The sequence below is a fragment of the Zosterops lateralis genome (assembly GCF_965231275.1).
Source record: "Zosterops lateralis genome assembly, chromosome: 1".
In the NCBI taxonomy this organism is placed as follows: domain Eukaryota; kingdom Metazoa; phylum Chordata; class Aves; order Passeriformes; family Zosteropidae; genus Zosterops; species Zosterops lateralis.
In genome coordinates, this window is record NC_139762.1 from 38,842,210 (window position 1) to 38,868,870 (window position 26,661).

General features: G+C 37.2%; 1 protein-coding gene across 2 annotated transcripts in view; it reads right to left on the reverse strand.

Moving 5' to 3' along the window:
• The window catches only part of ZNF385D (zinc finger protein 385D), a 411,296-nt gene that overhangs the window by 111,835 nt on the left and 272,800 nt on the right, over nucleotides 1–26,661 (reverse strand). For both annotated transcript variants that reach the window (XM_083871500.1, XM_083871499.1), the window contains one exon: nucleotides 20,649–20,791. In XM_083871500.1, coding sequence (XP_083727626.1) covers nucleotides 20,649–20,791 — 143 coding nt within the window. The remainder of the gene's footprint in view (nucleotides 1–20,648; nucleotides 20,792–26,661) is intronic.

The window sequence follows — 26,661 nt, forward strand, 5'->3', positions numbered from 1 at the left end:
CAGCATTTTAATTACATAGAGGGTAGGACAGTGGCACTGTCACATCATTGGTACTGATGAATTGGAGTCTGGAGGGAGACCTTGTAGACAAGGAACTCATTTTGAAGATGAGGAACTGAAGGGTGATACATGACGACATGTTAATGAAGTTAAGTAAGAAGGAAAATGGGCATTCTGCTGTGAGAATCAGGAGGAGGAAGGCATAATACTTCTTGGCTCCCACACAAAAACACAGGAAATCAGTAGCTCAGAGGTACAGTATTTCGTTTGCACAAATGTAACAAATGCAGAGATTAACAGAAAACTCTCAAGATTTTATTTTAATGTTCTTGGAGGAAGAGGAAAAACTGCCTTAGGGTCAGATCTGCCTGTTCCTTCACTCTTCTGTCTACAGTTCCTTGCAACTTACTCCTTTTCCAAACAGGCTTTTATCACAATCACCTTGCCAGTTTACTCCTAATGAAAAACTTAAGACACACACATTACTCTTTTCTCACTTAGGTGACCTGACTGGGGGGGAGGGGGTGGAAACTCAGTGATTATGTAATTCCAATGCTGTTCTGTCATCCAGCAATGCCTGCATTTATTTTAACACAGACCAAGGGACTCTTTTTTAATAGAAAAGCAAAGCAGATATAAAATAAATCAAGCTACACTAATATTAGATCAAAATTCATCCCATATGAGCACCTGGACAATACTTTTGAGTTAAGAAGAAGATGTCATCAAAATTTTTTGGTCTGATAGCTTTAAGTCCCAACTCATGTTCTCTAAGAACAGTAGATGCATTTAGCCATTTCATGTAACAAAGCAAATGATATGATACTTGCTTCAAGGACTAGCATGCTAAATCAAATGGTAACTCAAACACAAAATACAGCTTGCTGAAAGTCTCACTTCAGAATGATACATTAAAAATGCCTGTATTATAATTTCTTTACTAATTCTTTCTCAATGAAAGGATTTTCTTGTAATGTGTTCTACCAAAATAGTTTAATTTGGGATCTAGTTAGAACGTGGCTAACTTATGACACCCTAAACTTAAACTCCATTAATATTCTGGATTGAGAAGTGTGAACTAGTTCCTACAGAATTTATTTGCTGTCAATTCACTATTTATTCAGCAAAAAATAGTTTGATTAGCTATTTAATTGTTTTCATTTAATAGCCTTTACTTGGAAGAGCCATTAACAGCATTTAACAAATCCTTGTTCCTGAAAAGATGTATGACTTCTATTTGAGGCTGCAGCAATACTAGGAAGTTATAATGGACACAGATACAAACCTGTAATATTTTAACCACTACATAGTAAAAATATGTATAGTTAAATATAATACCATACCCTCATTTGTCCTCTGCCCACAGGTACTCAAAAATAAATTATTTGTAAACAGACTCTGCTAACGTTTTAGAACTAAAAATACACGAAACAGAATATAATTATCTACAGCCAACATTACTACTTAAAAATTACTAGGAAAGATATAGTTTGTGTATCTAAACCTTTAGGTCTAGATATACAGACTATATAAGAACATTTGATGTCTCTGACAAGTGGAGACAATTCATTTAAATCACCTTGAAATAATGGGTGCTACATTTGAGGGACTGACAATAAACCATTTTGGGATGTCCACTTCACATCATGGTCTTGTGTTCGAAAGGAAATGGCAGCTACCTCATCCCACTGCAGAAAAGTGCCTGCAGTAAGCAGATGCTGCACAGTCTAGAGGAATTCAGGTCAGTATCCTGCTCACACACTTATCTCCTGTAGGACATGAAGTAAATGCCAATGTCTTTCCACCTCAATTAAGCCATCAAAAACTAGGTACATAGGGTGCTGAAGTATACAATCACTGAAGATTGAGAAGTTCCAAAATTAGAACAACTAGCAATAAGTTTTGCAGACCAGCATGGAGAGGTTTATCCCCATCTCTTTGCAGAAAAATATTTTGACAAGACTGGATTGTCCTGGAGTCCTTAGCTTTTTCTGCCATTTTATTTAGGAATAAAAAGACAAGTAAATTTCTTGACTGCAAGTCTATGAAAAGAGAGAGCACAATTCATTGCTTGAATTTATATGGCCATGTCAAACTCACACTGTGATAAATTTAAATTTTCTATGTGGATGGGTATCTAAAAGAGGAGAGTATTTGGCATCACCCACTACAGTGCCCTCTACTCCCCACCCCTGTGCATTAATTTTCAAAACAACCCATTGCTGGGTGCTAGAAGGACTGACAGGGTTGGCACATTACAGACACAGATGCCCTTTGCAATGAATAGTAACAGTGTCAGAAGGGAATATTCTATCAGTACTCAGGACAGCACAACTCAGTTTTACTATGAAGGAAAACAACAGGAATGCACGCCCATACCAATACATAAAAGACAAAGCTCTGGAATTTTAATAGTAATGTTAATTAACTGCAGGAAAATAAGTTAATCAAAGGAATTCAATTTCATGCAGTGTCAAAAGAAGACATCATTTTGCATCAGATGTTTTGGCAAGCAGAATGCAGACTAAACTCTAAGCTCTAATTGTGAGCTTCTCCCTCACAGTGTGAATTTTCCAAACTGAACATCTCACTGTCTAATTGAAGCATTCAACCAGCACACATTTTGCTCAAGCAACTGTGTGAATGTTAAAATACTGTATATAGGCAGTATTAATTTATTTTGCTTTCAAGGCACCAAACCCCTAGAAATAACTATTCCTTAATTTGATGCTAAAATGTAACTTTGATTACTAAGAAGCAGTCTTTTCTTGATGAAAAAACAATTTGTAAATATCCAGCAGGGAATGATGTCACAGCTTAATACAAACCACAAATTTTCATCCCTACTTTATTGCTTCTCTTGTTCTAGCACCATACAGAGATACCAACAGGTTTTAAATTAAGTCATGCATACATCCAAGTTTGGACAGAATCTAGTCAGTGTTCCTAGATTTCAGTTCTAAGATTCATAACTTGAGATTCATCCTTTGGACAGGAGGCAGTTCAACCCATGAGTTTGGTATCATTTTTTTACTCCTACTCTTCATTCTCCTACATTTGTTTATAACATTTTAGCCAGAGATGAACCAAGACTATGAGCATTGGAAATCAGATTTTAGCTCTCTGAAGTAAAATAGCAATCATGCAATAATTACAAACTCAGGAAAAGCATGTCTTAAATAAAGATCCATCTTAGAATATGACAATAAAATTTTCACAAATCTTCCTTAATTTTAATCTTATTCTTAACTCTTTTTGTTTGATCCCTGAATGTTGAAGGGGGTGGGAAAGGAAATGAAAAGGTGAAGAGGAAAAGGAGAGGGCACACTTGAAGATTGATGTTCTAACACAAAATATTACTTCTCCCTATCAACTTTGCATTGCTTGAGTCACAGTATTCAGCAGCATTTCAGGCTGGACAAAATCCTTCTGGCTTTTTTTCTTTCCCACCTCCCTCTCATGGTTCCTTATCTCCTCTAAACACAATAGTCTTACTCTCTGCTTTGCTGTAAGGCCTTTAGAATTCATAAGTGGGTTTAGTTCTGGATGTCATCTGTTCCACCTCTTTGTTCTCAAAGCAGTGAGAACTACCAGCACTTTCCAAGCCCTCACACTGGGTTTTGGCCAGTGAAGTTTTGAGTGTCTCTTGGGATGGAGAGTCCACAGAGGAAAACCACTATGGCGCTTGACCACACTTACTGTGAAAAAAAATTTCCTACACTATAACCAGAATTTCCCCTGTCAACTGTCTACTTTGAGTTTAGCATTTTAAGACAGTACAGTTGGCATAGAATTTATCGAAGATAAGTGTCTCATGAAAATGATTAATGCTATTCCTAAGCAAGTCAGGTAAGCATCTCAGATGGGATAAGTTGGTTTCTGTGGCTGGTCATCTTTCTGCATTACTCTGGAAAGAGCTGAGTGGTTGATTCAGATTGGACACTTTGCTTTTAGACATCAATTTCTGTTAGATATGCCTCATTCACTCTAACTTAAATTTCTGAAAGGTCACAGAATGATTTGTTTATATCCTACTATGCTAGGGGTTTAGAAGCATACTTTGACACATGCTTGAACTGTCAAGTATGTAGAGATGAAAAATTCAAGCCAGATTTTTTTATTTATCTTTATACTGAAATGGTCTCAAGTTAAATATCTCAAATCTTACTAAAACAATTAAATATACTTATTTGCAGAACTGATCTTTTAACTGACATTATCATTTTGACAAATAATTTTATTTAATAACAGTAAATTTCTAGCTGAAAGTAAAGAAAATATTGTTAATTTATTTCAACATTATTTTTTCACTCTGAACCAAAACTATGTCTGTTTTTTCCAATCAAATGCCAGAAAAGTCTATGGCAGTCTAATTGCTTGTTCTTTCTACCATTAAGTTTATTGATCTCTACTACCTTCCTTTTTAAATCATTACATGAATATGCATTTGAAGTCTAATACACAATTAGATTAAGCCATTTTTCTTCATAGATCAATTATACTAATTTGCTTCTTTGTTTAATTTAGGTCCTTAATATTGATTAGAAGGCCAAATCTGAATTTATTCAAAATAATTCATTTAACCATTTGTCTAAGGAGTAGCCAGCAGGCAGTGACTGCAATAGAAGAGAGATTTGAAAATCAAGTCAAGAAAATCTCAGTAGTTAGAGCCATATCCTTCCAGGGAAAATACTGTAATAAAGGCAAAAACTGTAGGGAAGGAGAACTATCCAATATCACTAGAAAGACCTGCAGATTTCTTTAGTAAATCAATTCCACAAAAATATCTTAAAAACCTAAATATGCTTACTTTAATGCATTATTTTCATGTGTTTATCCAGAGATGGATCTGTGGGGCTGTGTAACAGATTAGATAACAAAAATAGGATTTATCTCTAATTTTTTTTTCTTTAATCTGGATAGAGCAATGAAAAAAAAAAAAGCTTTAGGCATTAAGGCATTAATTTTGCCTTAAGCATAGCTGTGATAGATGTTCACATGAAAACAAAAATTAGGTGATGGTATCAAGCAGTCATCACTGTCAAACCCTGACTACTCAATACTGATAAACATTTTGTATCATTTAGGGGGAAACGGTAAGGGAGTAGTAACTCATATCCACATAGGGTAGAAGCATAAAAACCTTTATATGGTAGATATCTATAAACCTTTATCACTTTTCAGACTCTTCGGGCATGTTTTGTTTTCCAAACATTCTGTGAATATTTGCCTTGTTTCCAAAACACAACCAGAGCATGAAAACAGAGCCTTAAGGGCATGAATACACTATCACTCCCTGTTAGAGAAATGGGAAGTAAATCAGAGCACTAAAAGTGAGAAATTACTTTCCTAAAGTAAGAAAAAGCTTAACCAGGCCCTAGGAATTGTTGTTAGCTAATGGGGATGAGCAACCTGCAGAACCAATGAAGAAGCTTTTTGCTGAAGTTACTGATCTCTGCCAGCCTGCTCAGGTTGCTCACACCAAAGAGTGCAGACACTTTCTGGACTTGCTCCAGATGAGGGAATCAACTGAAAAGTAAGCAAATGGCCAATAGTCACTGACCTTCCTCATAATCTGTAAAATAAGGATTGGTACAAATTACATTGTAAGATAAAAGATGTATGGTAAAGCCAAATTTAAGTTACTCAGGGTTGGCATCTTCTGTGCAAAATTAATGACTGATAAATGAGATTAAATAAAACAAAGCCTAGGGAGGCATTTTAAAAGAATATAGTGTCAACTTGAACCTTTAGGTTGAAACTCATTAGATTAACTCAAACAGATTTTCATTTGTTCTACATGTTTCAGTATTGCTGGTTTGAGGAAGAAATACATCAAAGAGGCTACTTCGGGCTCAGAAAACATGAGGAGAAGAAAGAAGAACAATGTGTGGCTATCTTATCATCTAGAGTTGGAGCTGGCTACAAACAAAATTCAAATTAATTCCCAAGCTCACAATAAGTCCCCACTAGCTCCTTTTACCATAGAGAATTTCTTCAAGTTCAAAAACCTGACTGCTTCTATCTGTAAGACTGGCAACTTTTATCCAATAAAACAGCAAATCCCTTTAAGAATCACCCCTATCAGACAGATTGTTCCTCCTCAACAAAACTTTGTCTAAGACTTGGTGTTTCTCTCTCATTCTGTGCTCTGAATGACCAGGAACAACTAACAGAAACCAAAGATTTTTTTTTTTAATACTATTACATGACAAAAGCCTAGCAAGACAAGAAGTCCTTAGCATAGCTCGGAAGCCTGAAATAATGCATGCTTATCACCAGCTGTAGCCATCTAAAAAAATCTTCTGATTATATAATCATCTTAAAACCCTGAGTAGGTTAAAGACTTAAATGTTATCAATGACAGCTAAAGACCAAAGGAAATGATTGTTAATCCTCCTCCTATTTACATGAAGCTATACGACAAAATCATACATTATTCCAGTATTAAGTGGCTTTTTGTTCTACTGATTAATCTTGTGTCTTACTGAAGAACTTAACAAATCTTTTAGACATTTAACTATTGAACTCAAAGCTGGTCTTCACAACCTTTCTCCTGCTGTGTTTTGGTCTGCAGAAATTATCTGTTAAGAAACATAAATAAAATATTTATTTGGAGTGTTTCATTTGGTGCCAAACTAGTATTAGGCAGAGATATTAAATCAAATAACCAAATGAGTATGTAAGGATAAGAATCCTAACACATTTTATACATTGCATGTTCTGTGTTTTTGAGTACTGAGCTGGATATGTTCTGCTTTTTTCTCATTGAACTAAAAGACAAGAAAGTTCTAATTTTACCAAAATTCACAATTCCTTGATTGTTTATATTAAAAGTTAATTATTTGCTTCTATTAATACAAATGCCATTAACCAGAGAATTTTGTTTTTTTGTACTTTCACCTGAGCTGTTCAAGGGACTCTAATTTTAGCATTTTACAGAGAAAATCCTTTACCCTCAGGGTCTGGCTCCAGGTAGGTGTCATACCACAGTCACTTAAAAAAAATAAATAGAAGGTATTTTTAAAATGATGCAGTGATTTGTGAAGAAATAGCTAAAGGAGATAATTCTAAATGAAATAGAACTTTTCCTAGTCAACTGAATGGGGAACGTTGGGATTCTACCAAATGAAAGAAAACATAAACTAATCTTCAGACCTGTAGTTTTTGTGTAATTCAGTGTAATCTGAAACAGACATTTCTTCAAGTTCTGGAAACTCAGCCAATTTGAAGAGAATAGAATATATTGTTTTTATGAGAATAATTGAAGACTTGAATACACAGTACTTGCTAAAGTACACTTTATCTATTATTTTATTTAATGGAAAATAAAGACCAAAATATATGCTATCCTCTCTGCACAGAAATGGATGAAAAATCCCCCTTCATGAGGGAATCCTTACTGAAGAACAGAGAGTGAACAGCTGTGCTGCTCTGACATTTTAGAGTATCTAGGGGTTTGTTCTTAAAGAAGGATTTTCTCTGATTTCAGACACATAGACTCTTTCTAATTATGTCCATCTTTATAGTTCAGTTTGAGACATATTTTCAGCACATACCAAGGTGATTTCTCTCTTTTCATTCAAATTTAGAAGATAAACATAATTAGGTTTCAAATAGCTTCCCTAAAAACAAAAATAGAGATTTAGAGATAACAAACTTGCCTCAAAACCTTTCAGGAGATAATAAATTCCTAGGAAAACTCTTAACTAAAAAGGAAAGGATCTGTTCCTGCTAGGAACAAGGACAGAAGGTCTCTTGAAGTGGAAACTGGGTATTTTACTCATTTTGTAGAGTTCCCACCATTACTTTTATGGAGGTGTGTGTGTGCTAAGCAAATGCATCTTTCAAATACCTGTTCTGAGATATTTTTCTTTTCTTGAAAATCTTCTGCTCGTCTTAGCACCTCTCTTCCTTGCCAAACGCCACAGAGCCAGTATTTTCCAATCCTTTGGAAATGGCAGTCTCCTCACTGCCTCTCCTCTCCCAGGCACCACTCTCTCATGTTACTTCCTAAAGCCAACAATAGCTTTTGCTGCTTCCCAGAGCTGATAGTGCCGTTTGCGAGGACACTGCTATAATTAACTCAGGCATAACCCCTGTGATTTATCTTGGTCATCTGAGTCCTAGCAACACCAATAATGTAATGGGTTTGGATCCATTAGCAAATCAGTCCATTAAAAACACAAAATAGGAGTAAGGTGATGTACATTTTTTTTTCTTCATCCACTTCCAGCTCCCATGAGCATAGCACCTTAAAAATAGTATTTAGACTTCTACTGTTTATAGCAAGGCAAAGTTCATATGTTCTCATCTCTTCCTACTACTTAGGTTACCCAAGGAAATTTTCCAGTGTATCTATCTCTCTGCTTGGATATATTAGGCTCTGTCTGGGGAAGGGAATGAGAAAACTCAAATTACCACTTTAGTAGTTAAAATACACAAACTCTCCTGCTGATTCCATCCAGTTAAATATGTTACCTCATGGGGGGCTAGCACATGCCAAGACAACACATTTGGCTCAAGAACTTCCTAAAATATACCTCACTGAATGCACTGAAGTCTGGCAAGCATTGCTACTTGTGTTCTCAGCTCTTTTGGTCTTCTGCAAGGTGTCAGAGCAGGCACAGATAATGCTTGGCTTGGTCCTGGCATTTTAATTTTTAACAAAGCATGAACATGGTGGGCTACAGATAAGTTTAATGAAAACTGGACCTGAATAAATGAAGTAAAGGCTGCAGATTTAGACTTTTTCTATTTTCTTGACAAATGTTCCAGAAGTAAATAAATATTGCTCCCCTAAAATTTTCTTTAAGTATTCTTTCCACAGGCCTATTATGTTCAACTTCAGGAATTCTTTCCATGGTCTCCATTCATTAGAACTGGTCTCTCTGACATCCAAACATCCTGGCAGTTTCACAGTAGCAAATTACTGAAAGAAACTTCTCCCAGACAGCTTTGCAGCAGGTTTTACACAATCTCTAACTGTAATTAGGAAATTTCTTATATAAATTTATTATTTTATCTGTCATTTTCCTTCACTTGTAGACTCTTTAGTCTTCTGCTGTGAGTCATTAAGATAGCTTTTATATCTTTTCTTATACTTTCTTACAAAAAGAAGTGTAAATGTAATGTGTAAGTGTAAAACTTTTTACTTGTGAAATCACAAAACATTTAATTCTGGACAAAATACAATGTTTTCTAAAAAACTTTGATTTGTACTCTCTGAAATAGTAAGAATTTGATACTCATCTGCTTTATATAAACCAATGCTTTAAAAGAGAAACACTGATTTCCTGGGAAATACAAGATTTTGTACTATTCTTTAATGGATTGCTTTGATTACTAATTTAATCTACATGAATATTAACATAAGAGTACTTTAGGCATTCACTAGAGCCAAAAGGAAAGACACCAGGAAAAACAGTAGTTGCATGAGAATCTGGAATTCTATATCCAATTTCACTGTACAAGTCCAACACAGGACCCTTGGGGACTTTCTTCCCTTATCAAAAAATATTAGGATAAAATAAATTAGACAGGACCTAGACATTAGAAAAATATTTCATCAGAGAGTGCAACATGCAAAGATTCCAGATATATGAGTTCTTCAGTATGTGCCATTTACCAGCCCAAACTATTGTGAGTAAAAAGAATAGACAAGGGTCCCTAATTTTCCATTATTATAAAGGATAAAAGCATGCATATGTTTTAAGGCACATTCTTGAATAGTAGAACTGTTACTACATGCTATGAATAAACAATTAATGAGGTAACTGTGCTTAGGAATGCATTTACTCTGTGTGAAATTACCTGTCATGTAAACTCATGCTTTTTTTCAAGATATCTTTGAAATTCCTAAGAACAAATTGTAGGTTATTAAAAAACAAAATTTGCAAATAGTTATTCATCTATATTAGAAACACAAGTGTATCTAAGGTTAGAAAAAATTAATGCCTTACTTTAAATCCTTCCAAATGTACATCTCATCAACAGAAATAACAGTGATTTTAGAATTTTATCACTTTTTTCATCCTCAGACTACAGTAATAAAATCATTGCTTTAAGTAATTCCTTTTCACTTTAATTGCAGCTTTTTAAAAACAGGTTAATAACCATCCATATTTAAACTGTAGATTTTATGAGTTATACTTATTATGCGAACCATTAAATTTTTATAGTCTTTGCAGAATAAAATAATCATTGATCTTTTTCATCTGAGTGCTATTAAGGCAAAGGGTGTAAACATCAATTGATTAAAGCATTATTTAAAATGTTTTACAAAATGCATTATAAAATTTAGTTTAAAGTAATTTCACTCATCAGGACTTGACAAATCTGAAGAGTACTTCATTTAATTTTCTTTATGAAAATGTTTTTTGCATTCAAAGCAAAAGCCCGAGGGACCCTCAGCCCTCATAAAAGGCTGCGCTGTTGCCTCTGCCCTGGGTGCTCTGACTTCCCAACAGCAAGTTGGCTCACAGTGCAGTGCAGTGCCCTCCAGCAAACGTGTAAAGCAGGACAAGATGACTCAGAAAGTCTATTCTTTCGCTCTTACTAATCACCAGTTAAACAAACAAGCATGTGAGGTACTTAGATCCTATTGATTGCTTGGGGAACAAGAAACCACTTCAGTAAATTTAAAAAATACACTGAAAACAAAGTGTGTTGTGTGTCATTTTTAGGTATGTGTAGTCCGTTTCCCAGAGATCACTGCCAGCCTGCAACACTGCTTACGAAAATGTTTTCGAGTTTATACTCCATGGCCTACTGTGTGGCCACTTATATGATAGCAGTGTCATGAGCTTGTACAAACAGGGTGTTTTTGGCTCAGACATGTTTAATTTTGGACATGAGAATTGGTGGAGAATAGCTAGAAGTTATTCTCATGTGGCAAGAAAGAGCTGCACAAACATCTCTTCCTCAGAGACAAGGTGCTGAGTCACTGGAGTGTGAATCACTGTGTGAAAAATCCTGAAAAACTGTGAGCTATCAAACAGAGGATGAAAGTGCATGCACTATAAGCTCAGCTTCCAGCATCTTATCTGCACCCAGAAAGTATATACAATCTGCAGGTGGCCAAATGACCACCAGGTATCCATAAGGACTTTGAATGAGGCTATGGAACCGAACAGAGAGACATGGTAGACACAGAAGGCCAAACTCAGGCAACGGTATTTCACACACACTTACACAAGTCTTCCAGATAAATCAAAGCAGATACACCAAAGACACACATTACACTCCAAAAACTGGACAGCAACCAGTTAAATGGCTATTTTATTTGCATTCACATCACAGTTGCAGAGATGAATTCAAGGACAGGTATTATACTGTTTAGCAAGGTGAAATGAAAGAAACATAGACTATCTTATAATAACCTTAAGAATTGCTTCCCAGGAGAACACACACCCTAGAAACCTGAATTTCTTCAGAAAAAGAAATCATGGAAGGTCATAGCACCCTTGATACAAATTTAACTTAAATAAAAATAAAACTTTTAAATTGATATTTTTATGGTATCTACCCATTTGTACTCAATAAACTCCTTGAAGGTTTCAAGGCTACTGTATTCTATGCAATGGGAGGTGACAGCTGCTTATCATAAGCATAGGAGACTGCTGATTCCCTAATTGGAACATAATCCTAAAACTGTTCAAATAAGTTGTAGTAAATCAGAGAATGGGTTGTGTTGAAAGGAACCTCTAAAGACCATCAGGCCCAATCCCCTGCCCTTGGCAAGGACATCCTTCAGGTTGGACACCAGATCAGGTTGTTCAAAGTCTCACCAAACCTGACCTTGAACACTTTCAATGATGGGGCATCTGCAACTTAATATCTTTAATAATATCTTAATATAATATAATACAACTTAATATCTTTGAGATCTTCATTAACAACATCAACAGAGAGATCGAGTGCACCCTCAGCAAGCTGGCAGATGACACCCAGTTGAGTGGTACTGTTGACACCATCTGAAGGACAGGATGCCATCCAGACGGACCTGGACAGGCTGGAGAAGTGGGCCTATGGGAATCTCATGAGGTTTCACAAGACCAAGAGCAAGGTGCTGCAGCTGGGTCAGGACAACCCCGATATCAGCACAGGGGATGAACAGATGGAGAGCAGCAGTGTTGACAAGGACTTGTGGGTGATGGTTGGCAAGAAGCTGGACATGGCCCAGCAGCATGTGCTCAAAGCCCAGAATGCCAATCCTACCCTGGGCTGCATTCAGAGCAGTGTGGGCAGCAGGGTGAGGGAGGGGAATCTGCCCCTCTGCTCCCCTCTGGTGAGACCCCACCTGGAGCATCCAGCTCTGGTGTCCCCAGCACAGGAAGGACCTCTTGGAGTGAGTCCAGAGGAGGGACACCAAGTTGATCAGAGAGATGGAGCACCTCTCCTGAGAGGAAAGGCTGAGAGAATTGGGATTATTCAACCCAGAAAAGAAAAGGTTTCAGGTGACCTAATTGTGGCCTCCCAGTACTTGAAGGGAACTTACAGGAAAGATTAGACAAGACTATTTACAAGAGCATGTAGTGACAGGACAGGGAGGAATGGGCTCAAAATGAAAGAGAGTAGGTTTAGATTTTATATGAGGAAAAAATTATTTACTGTAAAGGTGGTAACGCAATGGAACAGGTTGCCCCATGGGAGTTAATCAAGGTCAAGTTTGATGAGGCCCTGAGCAAACTTGTCTAGTCAAAGGTGTCCCTGCCCACAGCGGGAGGTTAGAACTAGATGATCTTCAAGGTTTCATTCCAGCTGAATTATTTTTATTATCTGGACAAATCGTTCCAATGTGTCACCACTCCCACAGTAAACAATTTCTTCCAATGTAAAGCTACCCTCCTTCTTTTTAAAAACATTTTCCCTTGTCCTATCACTACACATGGCACAACTAAAAACTCTCTCCCCATCTTTCTTGTAAGTGCTTTTAAGTACTGCTGGGCTACATAAGTATTGCCACCCGCCTCTGCCTCCGGCTAGCTCTTCTGAGGGCAGCGACCTTCCCTAGCGAGTTGCCTTGAGCAAGGCAGCCTCAGTCCAGGTGGCGCAAGGCACCTCGGCAAATTTCAGCTCTTTTGTGAAGTCCAAGACTATCAGTCTGGACAAGGCTCTAGCTGTTGGAGGCTGCTCTTCCCGAGAGGGTGATCCCAAGCGGCGCAGAAGGGAACACAGGAGCCAGGGATGGTCTTCGAGAGGCTTCTTTACTTCATCTCCGCCGACAGTCAAAGACGCCGAAGGGCTCAGCTGTCAGGGTTTCATGCACCTACCAAAGCAGGTGTGGTTTTACTAACAACCAATGGGGTTACAAGCTGAGGAAATGGACCAATCAAGGAGAACATTAATAAACAAATTAGGGGATCGAAACTTTACCAATCAGGGGAAGGATACAGAACTGACCAACCAGGGAACAGAACGGGTAGCCAATCCATAGCTGGGGGGTGATCACGCACTATCTGCTCTCCAAGGTAATGCAGGGTTCGTGACCCTTTCAATGACCTCTTCAGAGGCAGGGGCCTCCACACATAAGGTCACCCCAGAGCTTTCTTCTCCAGGCTAAACAACCCCATCTCCCTCAAGTCTTTCCTCATAGGAGAGGTGTTCCACTGCCCTGATAATTTTCCTGACCCTCCTCATAACCTGCTTTAATATGTTGCTGCTTTTCACTGGGGACTTTAGAACAGGATGCTGTACTCCAGGTGGGGTTGTATAAGAGTAGAATAGAGGGCGAAGAATAACCTCCTCTGACCTAACGGCCACACTGCTTTTGATGTAGCCCCAGCTACAACTGTCCTTCTGGGCTGCAAGCACAGATTGCCAGGTCATGATCAAATTTTTGTGCATCAACACCCCAAAGCCCTTCTCCACTGGGCTGCTCTCAATCCTTGGAGCCCTCAGTCTGTGCTGATACCAGGGACAACTCTGACCGAGGTGCAGGAACTTGCTCCTGGCCTTGGACTTCATGAGATTTACATGGGTCCAATGAAAGCAATTCCAAACACAGACCAGGAGCGCTTCTAAAACATAAGATAATTCTAAGAGAAAGATAAGAAAAATTTTGTTTCATATGGGTTTAAACTTGCAGAAGGCCCAACTACAAGTTGCAAACAGAGGAAAAAAAAATTTAAAGGACCTTGCAAAGGGACTAAGGTTGGATACTCCTTAACAGTGCATCAAGTCCAAAGAACATAACAGCAATGACTCTGGAGACAGGACCTAGGGATGTGAGACACTACAGGCAGAAATAACATCTGCGCAGTCACAGGTGACCATGTTTCAGGAACACTCATTTGTATCAAGTCAAAATATAAAGCCTGTGCACGACATAGAGCATGGACCATACATAAGAACAGGCAGAGTATTCCTAGAGATCTGGATCCAGCTTAATCTGACTCAAAACTGGAAAAAGACAAAAAGCTTAATTTCGTTATGTCTCCTGAGCTGTAAATCTTCCCTCTGCATCAGGAAATCAGTATTTTACTGGTATTTCAAACAGAATCCAGGATGTGGCTTAAGGATTTAAGCATGGGAAAAAAATCTGGCCAATTCAAATGACCGAATATTTCATACTGGTATGGATTCATTCAGTTTCACAAGCACCAAATAAAACATCTGAATTGCCAGGATTTTACTGTGTGTTTGCTCATTTCTTAATTCCTCTACTACTCCTGCAGACTTAGTTAAACATTCTGGGCAGTGATGAAAATGTTATTATATTCAAGAACTCCTCAACTCAGTCATTATTTTTGTATTGTTCCCTATTTTCAATAACATTCAGCTAAACAGCAATAGAGATATAGACTGTAAAGAAGAGTATAGCCATCTTACAGCTCAACTGCAGTGCAATGTAAGGAAATGAGAAAGTCAAACCCTCTGTCTCTAGATACCTGTACATGAGCAATTACTCAAAGATTGGCCCAGAAGCAATAATCCTCTCTGTCTGACAAATGAAAAATTTGGCGCACAACAGTTCTTCACCTGATAAAGACTTTCTCATGGAAACAACATTAAAAATCAGCACAAATTATATTTTTACTGCCAAGTTCTTCTATATACGCAATATTCCATTTTGATTCACATCAGGCTTAGGCCATTGTGTTGTTGCCTGATTATCCTCTTCTGGAAACAAAGCATTCTGTCAGCATGTCATCACTACTGAACTTAAAAGGATTTTATACGATGAGGAAAAATAGTCTTGTTATGCTACTCTGCTCAATTAAGTCAGAAAGCATAAAACAAAACCATTATGTAGTGCCATACAAAAATTTTGACTTTATTTTCTAAATTTCAGGCTGATAATATTTTTGAAAAGTAACATGTATTTCAGAGTTCTCCTCCAGTGTTCACTATCACAACATTACTTCCTATTCATAACATCTAGAAAATTGGCACATCATTTCTGCAGCACATATCTCTCTTCTAGATAAAATAACTATCCAGGACAAGAGCCTAAGGAAAAGATTTTTTAAATCTCTTCTGACAGCTTTCTGACAGGTTTTATCCACATTTCCTGGCATAACCCTTCCCAGAAATACTTCTCAGCAAGCAGGTTTTCTACACTGTCCATTTCTATCAGCTGTCTGGCCACAATAGGAAAAGACTATACCTATAAACACAAGCTTCATCTCTATAAATAGAGACTGCAGCCTTTGTGCTGCCCTGGAAGCTCTTAGGTGGTTGCTCAGGGTGGTTTTCAGGAAGCAAAGAGCACCACGTTGGCACTTACAACCCAAGCTGCCATGTCACTCAGACACTGTTAACTCCTCCTCCCATAACCAGGGGAAGGTGATATAGGAAGCTCTTACAAATGCACCTGGGGCTATTGGCATAGAACAAGCAAACAGGAAAATCAGGGAACTGAACAAGGATTACAACAGATGGATCATGAGAAACACGTCTAGACTAACAGTTCATTTTCCATCCATGTTTAGTACAACTCTGACATTGCTACTGTTCTTCCAAGTCATACATTTCTAGTCAAAACTGTAGTGATGTTTCTTTCCAAAGGATGCATATTTGGGAAACTTTCTATTAGCAACAAGGCTTTAATTTGGAGTTAGGCATGGAGTTTTTCAAGCAACATCGCTCTTTCTGCTTTCAAGCATTTATTCATTTAGATCTTCTGCACTGTGTACCTCTTCCATTATAGACTGTGCTCATACTAAAAAATGTGATAAAATATTTTTTTAGAAATTTTTTTTCAGAAAAATGGTTTGCATACCCTTCAAATAAATAAACAAACAAAGTGCACTGTCTGGTTTTCTACCTTGTAATGGGAAATGTTCTTCATTTAAACTTTAAATTATGTCTCCTGCTCAGGAGGCTGAAGTATACAATTCCAAGAGCTTTGGAAACAGGCAAAACCTAGGTTCTGATGCATCTGTGCTTTGGAGACAATAAAAAAGGTCTACATTAGATTTTTTTCTGCCATAGGGCTTAGGGCTGATGATGATGTCTTGCAAATCTAAGCATCTCCTCTTAGACCAGAGACACATCAATATTTTTCTGCAAGTTAATTAACTTCTAGACTTTGATGCTTTGTGAAATTTCTCTGCAACAAACCATCGGCTCACGAACAGAATATGCACATTCACATGCAAAAAACAGTGCATGTTTAATACAACTGTTAAAGCTTTGCCTCTCTAAGAACTAATTCTTAGAAGTACACAGACTTACAGCTTCTCCCTCTGCATATAAAAGCGCAGAAGCATAAAAAAATGTTTGCTAAATGATCTCAAACTATTTTCAGAACAATTTAATTATTTTTCTTTTCCTCTGAAAATTTTCAAATCATATTTTTAAATGCTACGTCAACATCATTTATAGATGTAGTTTCACTCATTAAATAAAATTTAGCTATTTAAACCCCACCTCGTTGATTCATTTTTTTAGATCAGATAAACTTGCAGTGAACCTGGGATTCTTCAGGGTCTTTTCCAGTGAGCTGTTTTTAGTTTAAGCAGCTGTGTTGTAACAATTTCCTTTTACGTGTGACTTGAGGGTACCCATTTGCTTCACAATTAAGAGCATAGCACCTAAAAATGTTCAGCTTACCAGATTGCTAATTGCTATGTTTGCTTTACTCTTTCTTGTATAAATAGAAAATGTTCCTCCTGAAACTGAATGGTTCAAAGGTTCAGATGTTATCTTCTTAACTTTTCTCTCGTTACTCAGTTTTTACTTTTCCCTCTACTCCCTGTCCGGGGATATTACTGATAAAGGTTTGCATACTCCATGTTATCTCTTCTAGTCTCTGCTTCAATGAAAGCTTTTGCCTTTGTGGAAATTCGTGCTGAATATTTTCTTCAGAGGCAGCCAGCAACAACTGAGTTTGTTTTAGAGCAAAGTCATCAGTAACAAATAAAGAACTCTTATGTTGGTAATAAACTGAAATAGAGTGAGCAATGTTATAAAATACACTTTACTAGGATTATTTGCAATACTTAAGCTTAGTATTTGGTTTTATTAGTTCTTATATACATGTCTGACTTTCTCAACTGATAACTTACTTTTGCTTTCACCTCTCCTAATATTTCTATCAAGTTCATCTGAATCCTCAAATTCCCTGAAGACTGTCTTTAGATAAAATTAGAAGCTTAACTGCTGAATAAATGGGAGCATTCCTCTGTAAACATACAATACAATGTCAGCACTTCTGTCATCTGATTTCTGAGTGGAATTTAATATATGAGCTGTGACTAGCTTTTGACCTGTCCCATAATGTGGGATTCATCTAAATGTAGATGCAGCTGAGCCAGTCCTTCATTATAGTCTGAATAGACAAATGAGAACTTTCAGGGTTCACTTCACATCATGCCAAAGTAGACATATAGCTTGCATTGCAAGCTACCTTTGTGCATTTTTATCCATGCAAAACTTGGAGATGTTGCTGATTTTTCTCTGTTATATTTTGTGAAGAAGCTTAGGCTGATTAGCTCAGATGCCTATGTCCATCACAACCAAACTCTCACACTAATTAGGATTGTCAGAAACTACTGATTTTCTCTGAAATATGTCTGAACTTTTATTCAAATTTCCCCTTGGTCATGCTGTTCTCAAGTGAAGGCTGTTGAAAAGTGGCTAATAAATGGCCAAAATTCGGGACTTCCCTCTAGCCTTTTGTGAAGTAGTCCAGACAAGCTGCCAAACTCATTTGTTCCAGTGGAATTGCTTGAGGTTCAAGAGGTCTTTAGAAATCCATTTCCTATGCCTTAATTTATGACCCTGATGTCTCAGTCAAGGGAAATGCTAATTTATTGACAACACGAGACAGAATATCTAGTTCAGGTGTACTGTTATGGACCACTTGCTTGACCTGAGTTTAGCCACAGAGCATAAATGATTCTCCACTGACACTGTCTATGATTATCAGTGAAGTCTGTGAAGATAAAGCATCATCAACAGCTGCAGTCAATCATGAAGAGACATTTACAAAGATAATTTTTTGATTATACACTTTTTTCCTGCCTCACATTCACATACTGAAGCCCCTGTCAGAAGTTCTGTTTAAAGTCTAACATGACATGAGAGTTACCTTCTTGGGCTGGTAATGGTTGGTAGTTTTGTTGGCTTGGAGAGAATTTCTGGAACTATGCAAAACTACTCAGCTAGTCTGTACATTTGGAGGTTGCTGCTAACCATCCCTGGCATATGAGCTAAACATAGCAGCGTTCAATAATGTGCTGTTCACAAAGAAAATGGGAACACGGAGGATGATGCTGCATGTCAGCACACATGACAGGAAGGTAAAGGTCACTTTGCAAGGCATAAACTATGAGCAGCAAGGCAGGTGACAGCAGCTCTGATGACAGCATCCTCACACTCGGGACTGACATATCTGCCAAAGGTGGACTTGGCAGATGGCCACACATCACAGGAAACAGTGTTTTGCATGGGAACAGACTTCAGAGTGCTGTTAAAAAGGGCTTCAAGTCTCACTCCTGAAAACTAGGCTCACTTTACCAGTGCTCTTACCAAATTATATGCTACCAAGATAATGTTTAGGAATAACATGGTTGTGATATGAGTCTATTTTTATTTTCTTACCTCCAAATTAATATAAACATTAATTTTCCACCCCTCTCTCAAAATAATTATAGTAGCAAAGCAGTCTGTGTAAGCAGAAACTGGAAATTTATAGTTACCCGGGATTAACAATTATTAACATTCATCATTAAATTTTCCTTTCAGTTATATAATTAAACAATTAGCAAAACAATCTGAAGACTCAGAACCATGGAAAATCCTGAGGAAGAAAAATACAAGAAATTCTAATAGATATCTCTTAAAAGTTCAGCTGCCCTATTGTATTAACTACAAACAGTGATCACAAGACACAACTGATTAAAAGACCTCAAGTCTAAAGCACACTAAACAACTCTAAAGATGTATGTATTTTATTAAGGGTTATCAGTAAATTGGTTAAATCCAGCACATTTTAAAACCTTGAGGCATACTAACACACTTTTTGAATTTAAAGAAGTTTACTTGTAATAGTAGTTCGTTGACATATTGTTTCCTGTGCATTTTAAGACTCGCTGCTTGTAGTTTCTCTGTTAATGCTGTGAATTTCTTTAATTTGTACAAATAGTTTTGACAATTAGCTTATTTTAATTTAAAGCAAAATGAACATCTATGAAAGGTAAAAAATAAACACTTATTACAGAAATTCGCTATTGATTGCTACAAATTGTTTCTATAATACACGTGTTCTTCTACTACTCTTAATTATTTTAATTAAGATTTCGGTATGTCAGTTAGAATTGGTTCAGAATGGAAAATTCCATTCCCTTTGTGTCTCTCAAAGTAGGTAAGCACACATGTTCTTAAGAGGGTTTTTTGTATATTGAGTATATGTAAATAAGGAAAAGAGCTTCCAAAAGTAATTGAAAAGGGGAATAATTCTATAAAGTCAAAATTAACATAAAACCAACGTAGACCTTTTTTTTTTCTTTTTAGCATTAATTATCTGAGACTGAAAGAGGAAAATTGGAACATTGATGACATATGTCAGTAAAATAATTAAAATACTAAAGAAGGAATGGGATTTCTATAATCATACATAGCATGACTAAGTAAAACAAAAAAGGGAGAAATCTATCCAGCTTAAACCAAAGGCATGAGAAATAACACATCTTAAACTGAAAAAAATACCCTGGATTTTTTGCCATTGAATAGTTCATACAGCACCTAACACTGTTTTCATTCTTATTTGATTTGCCTCAATGTAGTTTTCTTCTTTAGGCTCAGTAAATTTTTACTATTTCTCAGGAAATGTCTTGGAGATGGGATGTAGCATTCCATTACTCTGAAACTTTCCCTCTCAGAGTTGCAGTGAACTGTAAGTTAGTGAAGCTCTGCACGTCCTAAATTACTGTGGGAAATTCACAAGCACTGACACGTGGCCTGAAACTTTACTGCATGTCACTTGGAAATATACCATTTTTTCCTTCTACATTTCTTCTGACTAACACTCAGGTAGGCTTCAATTTATGGCCTATCAGTGTGCCTGAAAGAGCTATTCGGCCCTCAGTTAGAGAGAGGATATTCCAGATTTAACAGAGAACATAAAATGCTGCTTTTTGCCCTCTTGAGCCTTCCATGGAAGCTGTGGCTGAGCTGGAGAGCGTTGGGAGTGTACTTACTGCATTGAAGTTGGGGAAGAGATTCACTGCTGCAGCAGTGTCCAGAGGAAACGGGAGGAACGGCTTAATATCCAGCGATGGCTGCAAGGGTGGCGCAGGAGGACGCACAAGGGCTGGAAGAGCAGGGCTCTGGCATGTACCACCTACACGTACAAAGAGACAGAGAGCACTCAGCAAGTGATGTGATCAGAAGGGTGGGGATAAAAGTCAGCACACATGCGCACACACAAAATGGAACAATAAAAAAGACAATATTGGACCAAACAAACACATTCTGACTTGTCCAAAAATTACTGCATTGCTGAAGAAAAACTACAGCTGACTCAGTGACTGAGTTGGTTATAGTTCTTTGCCTGGAATTGCTTCACGTTTCAGTCTATCATGATTAGAATTACCTTATAAACCATTTACTTCCACAGATAATCTGGAAGGATTGTTCAGCATATGTCTAACTTCCCTTGAGAGCTTCAGCTAGTCTCATTCTCTTATAATTTCAGTGCTTCATCCATACCCTGTTGCTCAACCCTACAGTGGCAGATTACTCAAAAAGATAAAGAGCAACTTGCTGTTCAGCTGAGCAGAAGTCATGTTATTTGCAGACTTCTGATTTTTTAAATTAAATGCTCACTCATGGAGCCAACGGCTTCCGTTTCAACCTAAACCTCACAAACACAACATACCTTGCTGCCTCAACTGTTGATCAATACAAATCTAAAAACAACAGTTTCAGGAGCCACTGATATTCTGTTTATGGGAAGGTACCGATGAACACTTTCTGCTCTTTGCAAGGGGTGGAGCTGATTCAGACTGTACAGCAGAAAGCTCCTCCCGGCTAACCACCAGCTCTGTGGGAACCTAATGCAAATGAAGAAATCCTCTTGCATACCAATAAGGCACTACCTGTTTGCAGGGGACACTATTTTGCTTATTTGTTTGCCCCTGGCCACAGCCAGTGACAAGCTGGAAGGATCCAAGTTCATTCTCTGCTTTCAGTGTCTCCTGTATTTTGGTTGCACTCCAAAACATCAATTCCCTGTTAATTAAAGACTATTTGGATCCTAGGAAACTGTTAAAATATGCCAGTGTTCTTCTAATCTGAGAGGCAGGCAACAGACTGTAAAAACCTGCTGGTAAGAGTCCAAGAAACATTGAAAAAAAATGAAAGGGGAGTTTTACCCTACTCACTGAACAGAGACACAGGCAGAGTGAGGGGGAGATCTGAATTCTGTTTCTTTTTTATCCTCTCATACATACAGTCATTTCATTAGACAAGTTGCATACATCCCTTAAGAGCACAAATATAAGGTAGTCAGAATTATAGATTATGAAATATTTGGCCAGCAAATCTGCTAACAAGGTTTGTCATGTTATACATCTAATTGAGGGCTAAAAACACAGTACTTAATTAACCAGTTGTAAAAGATCATCCAAGTTGTGCTTCTAGGTATAAAATCAGCTAGAGTCAAATTTTGAAGACTGTTTTTTTGCCAACTTTCAACTCCTCTGTGAAGTGTTTCACTAAGAATCACTAGGAAATTAAAGGATTAGGGGTCACTGCAATCTCATGATAGATTTTAATCCCAAGAATAACTGTTATTTTTGTGGTAGTTTCTACATTGTACCTCAATGTATGTGCATAAGAAATCACAAGTCTTTGAAGGCAGCAGCTGAGGATATAGGCAACAGAAAAGCAGAGTGTAAGCAGCATAGAATTATGAAGTATTTGATTGCCATTGCTTTGGCAATTGCTGCATTCCCATGACATTATTATAAAAACACTGTAAAAATAAATCTAACGGGTCAGAATGATGATAAGGCAGTGTTGAACACGCCAATCATACTACCTCGGAATAGGAAAGACCCATAAAGGTACTTTTTAAAATGCTGGAAATACTTAGCTTTACTTATAAAAATTTTTCACACATCCTAAAAGGAAGAAGTCACTCTTACTAAAGAAAAAAACACAGATTGCACCTGAGATTGTACAGAATCACACAGAAATTTCAAGGTGAGCATTTACCTGGCAATAGCAAAGAATTTGAGGCTAATCAAACATTTTGTAACTCACAAATAGAAATGTAAACTGAACTGAGAAATGTCACCTGTGCTTGGGACACAGTTCATGGGGTGTATTATCTCAGTGCTATGGAGAAGGGCTTCACAGGTTTAGATTACCCAGAGCAACAGCACTGGTATCCCAAACTCATCTAAGATACCAAGCCACAGAGGATGAAGTATTTCTATTCTGTGATCCTTTCCTGTGGCATGACTCGGCACTCATGCACCTGCTGCTGCCAGCCAGAGCGATGCAAAGCCATCTGGGGACGAGAACAAGCTTTAAATGGAAAAATCCAGCCAGCTCTGCAGGACCTTGGCTGGGACTCAGAGCCTCTGGAACAGAGTTTAAAATCTACCACAGTCCTGGCTACAGTGGCACAGAAAATTAGTATGTTCAGGAGCACAGCTGCTCTCTGTTTTTTCAATAGTGTCAGACATGTTCCTAAATGATGGAGCATGTGAGAGCATCATGAAATCTGACCTTTTGTTTAAAAAAAATTCTCTAGTGTTTATGGCTGCAAAAATTATCTTCTCTTTCCATTTAACATGCACAAAGTTGTAATCTAGAATCTGCAACAGAAAAACTGAAGCAATGGCAACCATTTTTGTGACAGCTTAGCTTGGACAACCTTTGAGAATGTCAGTGTTAACTATTTCACACCTAATCCATTAGCAGAGGGATAGAGAGGGGTAGAAGCCCACTGGGAGGAATTCTTGAAGAGTGTACACAGGTAAATTCCAAATGTAACAGAATGTTAGATTACAGTGAAGAATCATAAAATTTGCTTCTGACAGTTTTGGTGATGTGTAGAATAAGTTTCTTCACAAAGGCCTCCAGAGCATTCCCTGAGCAGATGCAGCACTGCCGATCAACGCACAGGATGATGCGTTGATCAATGCACAGGCTTTGATGTCAGCCTTTTTACAACCTTTCTACCAGCAAGGTTTTGATAACATTGACCAATAAAACTAGGAAAAAATCCCACAACACGGATAGGTTTTGTCCACAGCCTGTACTTGATGCTCAGTATTTATTATTACCTGAAGTTCACACAGATAAGCCTTGTCTTTATGACGAGCATGCTACAATTACTTAAAATGGCAGGATAATAAAGTATTTTCTAATTCTAGTCTCATAAATTAGTAATATTAGAGTCTCATGTCTTTCTAAAGAGGAGGAGAATCAGATTCTAAATGGGAGATGAATGTTCACACATTTGAGAAGTTCATGTCAATATTTTTACCTTAATTTTCTTTGTAGGGAGACCAAGAATAGTACAATTTTGAAGCTTAATTGGATCAGCATTTTGACCAAATTTGAAATAATAATTTGTTTCTTCAATTTTCAGACAATTTAAATTGCAGGCAAGATAATCTCTTGGACAGAGACACTGGCTATACATCCAAAGTAAATGTGAGCATACAAGTTTGGGGAAAAGCTTGCAACAAACCTTTGCCCCTTCCTGTATCTCATTGAGACTGTTTTTTTGAGAACTCCTCCAATGTCAATTAAACAGCACATTTTTGCACAGGGATGCAGTTCTGTGTCTCCAGCTGACACAGAAAATGACTAGACATTTGCCCTATCACTGGGTAATCTGGTTTGCAATACAACAGCACGTTCTGGGCACAGACAACCCACATGCTACAAAGCCATGTGCGCAACATGAGGTTCATGCTCTTGGTGACGCAGCCCAGTCAAGTGGGTTCTCCTGAAAACACTGGTGATATGAACTTCATCAGCATAAGACCTTTCTTGCCCAAACCAAGGGAATATAACAGAAACAGAGAAAGAGATGATTCCTGCCCATCGTGCCTCAAACTGTCCATTCCATAAGGAATTGGCACATTTTGTTTTGAGTAGGAATGGAAACAAATACTGATGTTTTACCTTTCCCCGGTTTCCCCTCTACCCCATTTTGACTTTAGAGACCATGTTTCACTATGGAACTGAAAATAGACTTTAAAATGAGGATCATTCTAAAAAAAAAAAAAAAAAAGAAGCTGTGTCGTTAAAAATGCTGAAGTTTTAATCTTAACAATTTTTTGGGGGGGGACAATTCTTTACAAAAAGTTAACACATTCTGGGGGAAATTTTGCTTTAAATGAAATAGCACTTACTGAACAGAAAGTTTCCCATGTAAATTTTTGTGCTCAGTTCACCTGAATTTTTTCTTGGATCAGTGTTAGGTAAAGAGTATAAACAGCTGTAAGTACTGACCTTAAAATCTGGATTAAGAGAACCACAAAGACTGAATATGTACAAAGGAAACCAAACAAAATAGCTCTAGAGTAAACAGGCATCATAAAGCAGGGTAAATTTTAATACAGGATAATAAATAGCAAGTTTCCTCAATGTTTTTCAAGCAGGCCAAGATCCTCATTCTTCAGGTTCCCTAACAAACAGCTCAACAATTTGGCAACCACCTATTGTTACATTTTGTGACTTGGCTATAGAGAAAGTTATGTTGCATCTTTCTCTTCATAGTCTTTCCTCATGTACATCCTCATTCCCAATCCTTCAAGTTTAAACTTAACTGCAGATTTAGTTTCCAGAAAAAGAATTACAAGATGCATTATCAAATAGTCTCTCCAAAGGAAGAATCTACCTCAACTTTTGCAGACACAAAAACGGAGATAATTTTTTTGCAATGCATTTGAAACTTGGAGGTATGTAAACTGGGCAGAAACTCTAAACTAATACCCCATTAATCTAAATCTTTTGCAGTTCTTCCATCACTAACTATTACCATCATAAACACTGAGTGAAAAAGCAAATCTCTGCAGAATTTTATTTTCATTCCATCATTACTTTGCAATTTTTTCCTTCTTCCATGTGCACAGTTATTTTGAATTCAGCAAAGACACTAAACTTATGTACCCTTTCCCTTCCTTCCTAGAGTCTGAGTTGGTTTTGAGAATCATAAAGTTGTTTCTCTAAGATATGGATATTTCCATGTTTTACAATCCATCTCACACCTCTCTTAATATTTCCATGATAACTTGTCTGAGGTCAAAAAAATACACACATTCTGGCTTGGCAAAAGCTCAAAGAACCTTTCAGCTGGTATGACTCAGTGGAGAAGCTGGGAAAGTACCACACTTTTCCAACTGAAAAGTTGACTTCTAGGAGGCTTTAAAAGATAACTTCAAAAGCTATCATTATTATTCTTATATAGGATCCTAATATCTAACAGTACACATGCTGTAAGCATTAAAATAAATCCTAGAGAGCCTGAGCCAAAACAGGAATTTTCATAGAAAATTTTCAAGAACACTGACTCAGGCTATTTTAAAGTATAAAAGGGAAAGGATGTGTGCAGAGCTCATGGTCTTGCTCATAAATGTTAATAAGCTTATATTTGGATAACTCAATATTAGTTAGAACTTTTAATTTGTTATGAATTAAGTTTGCCAGTGGGCCAAAGTAAAAGTATATATGGAGGGATTTTTTCAAAAAGACAATAAAGACACAAGCATTTAAGAACAGCAGGCTATCCATGGTGAATAATGCTTACAACAGATACTTTAATCAAAAACTGCTAAATCATGCCTTTAAAGGTAAATTCAGTTCCATAATAAGTAGCAGCAGTTATCTAACCTCGCACGAAAAAATAAGCCTTACTTAATCACCACACTACTTATTTGTAGTTTTTGTGATAAAGTGACTAAAATATGAACTCAGCATACAGAAAGTTAGCTAACATGCAACCTATGACTTTTATAAGCATAAGTAGATAAACTTTTGATATTGAGTATTTAATTTCTATAGGTTATATATTATTACATATGAACTGAAAGGAGATTAGTTGTAAACAAATTATGTGATGTCTCCAGAGAGTTTATTGCTCAGAAAATCTTTTTTCTGACCATTTATAGTCTAAGAACTCAGCTTCTTGTAAGGGCTTTTTATCGTTTTGAGTGGTTTGTTCCTTTTTTTAAATTTTATTTCTTT